At 53.3% G+C, this 1961-nt stretch overlaps 1 protein-coding gene across 1 annotated transcript; it reads right to left on the minus strand.

Moving 5' to 3' along the window:
* Positions 1-733: 733 nt before the first annotated feature.
* Positions 734-1666, minus strand: LOC148220912 (olfactory receptor 14J1-like). Its single transcript, XM_088180706.1, has one exon. It carries the CDS (start codon positions 1664-1666, stop codon positions 734-736), a length of 933 nt encoding a protein of 310 aa, XP_088036832.1.
* Between the last annotated feature and the right edge of the window lie 295 nt (positions 1667-1961).

Here is a 1961-nt window from a genome sequence, read left to right on the forward strand (position 1 = left end):
GCCCCTGCTCTGCTGCTCCTTGCCAGGGTGTCCCCCTTGCAGGGAGCTTGCAGAGCACCAGCCATGCTGTTTGCCCCCAGCCTGCCCACGGCCAGCCTGGGGCTGCTCCCGGGGCTTTTCTGTGCTCAGCACTGGGCTGGCCAAGTGTTGTGGAGAGAGCCTGGCCAAGGAGCCTGGAGCCCCCAGGCCCTGCCCTGAGGTGTCAGCGCTGCCCCAGCAGTGCCCATGGCCTGTCCCTGCTGCAGCCCCGGCACTGCCACCCCCAGGGCTGTGCCCGGCCCCGAGAGCACTCAGGCCCTGCAGCAACACGAGGGCCAGGAGGGCAGCGGGGCAGTGGCACGGGAGCAGCACTGGCAACACCAAGTGCTGCTGCTGCTGCTGGGCACAGCTGCTGTGCCAGCACTGATCTACCCCTAGCTCTGCAGACAGACATTGCTGCTGCAGCTCCAATGAAGGGAACAAAAGGGGTTAATCTGCAGAAAATTTTGCTGGGAGAGAGATCCTTTAGTTCATTTAAAGCCACCTAGACTGCAGCCCCTGATTGACACAGTCTCTGTTCACAGCAGTGGTGGAGGAAATCAAAATGAGAAATGGCACAGGCAATGGCATTTCTTTCTGGACAATATTAAAAGACTAAAAGAAAGAAAATAAAAGAACAGACTAACAACCAAATTAAAAATAACAATCAAAGATGACTTTTATTACAAGTGATTTGCAGAAATTGGCAAGCAGTTTAATGTTTCTTATTCCATCCAGCCTTCAATCTCCACACTGCAGCACTGAGCTCTTGGTTCCTCAGGCTGTAAATGAGGGGATTCAACACCGGAGGCACCACTGAGTACAGGACTGAGAGTGACAGATCCATGGATGGGGTGGAGATAGAAGGGGGCTTCAGGTAGGCAAACACTGCAGTGCTGATAAACAGAGAGACCACAGCCAGGTGAGGGAGGCAGGTGGAAAAGACTTTGTGCTGTCCCTGCTCAGAGGGAATCCTCAGCACAGCCCTGAAGATCTGCACATAGGAGAAAACAATGAACACAAAACACACGAGTACTATACAGCCACTTACTGCAAGAAGCCCAAGTTCCCTGAGGTAGGATTTGGAACAGGAGAGCTTGAGGATTGAGGGGATTTCACAGAAGAACTGGCCCAGGGCATTGCCATGGCACAGGGGCAGGGAAAATGTATTGGCCGTGTGCAGCAGAGCATTGAGAAAGGCACTGGCCCAGGCAGCTGCTGCCATGTGGGCACAAGCTCTGCTGCCCAGGAGGGTCCCGTAGTGCAGGGGTTTGCAGATGGACACGTAGCGGTCGTAGCACATGATGGTCAGGAGGGAAAACTCTGCTGAAATGAAAAAGGCAAAGAAAAAGAGCTGTGCAGCACATCCAGCATAGGAGATGTGTCTGGTGTTCCAGAGGGAATTGTGCATGGCTTTGGGGACAGTGGTGCAGATGGAGCCCAGGTCAGTGAGGGCCAGGTTGAGCAGGAAGAAGAACATGGGGGTGTGCAGGTGGTGGCCGCAGGCTACGGCGCTGATGATGAGGCCGTTGGCCAGGAGGGCAGCCAGGGAGATGGCCAGGAAGAGGCAGAAGTGCAGGAGCTGCAGCTGCTCCGTGTCTGCCAATGGCAGCAGGAGGAAGTGGCTGATGGAGCTGCTGTTGGACATTTCCTCACTCTGGGCATTGTGGGCTGTTGAAAGAACACATTGACAAGCTGAAACAGATTTCCTTGAGTTAATTCTTTGCAATTTAATAAGAAATACTCTCAAAACTACTTCTCTTCCTGTGGGGGAACTTCACGAAAAACTTTTATTTTTGAATTTGAGTTTCTGCTGCTGAGATCCTGCCTCATCTTCAGCAATGCTCTCAGCCAGAACACTGAGGAGCCCAGAAAGAAAACAGGGCTTCCTGTATTCCAGTGCAGTCAGACCTGCTGATCTCACACAGCTCCCCTTTGATTAT

Source organism: Sturnus vulgaris, chromosome 30 (assembly GCF_052056855.1).
Source record: "Sturnus vulgaris isolate bStuVul1 chromosome 30, bStuVul1.hap1, whole genome shotgun sequence".
Taxonomy (NCBI): domain Eukaryota; kingdom Metazoa; phylum Chordata; class Aves; order Passeriformes; family Sturnidae; genus Sturnus; species Sturnus vulgaris.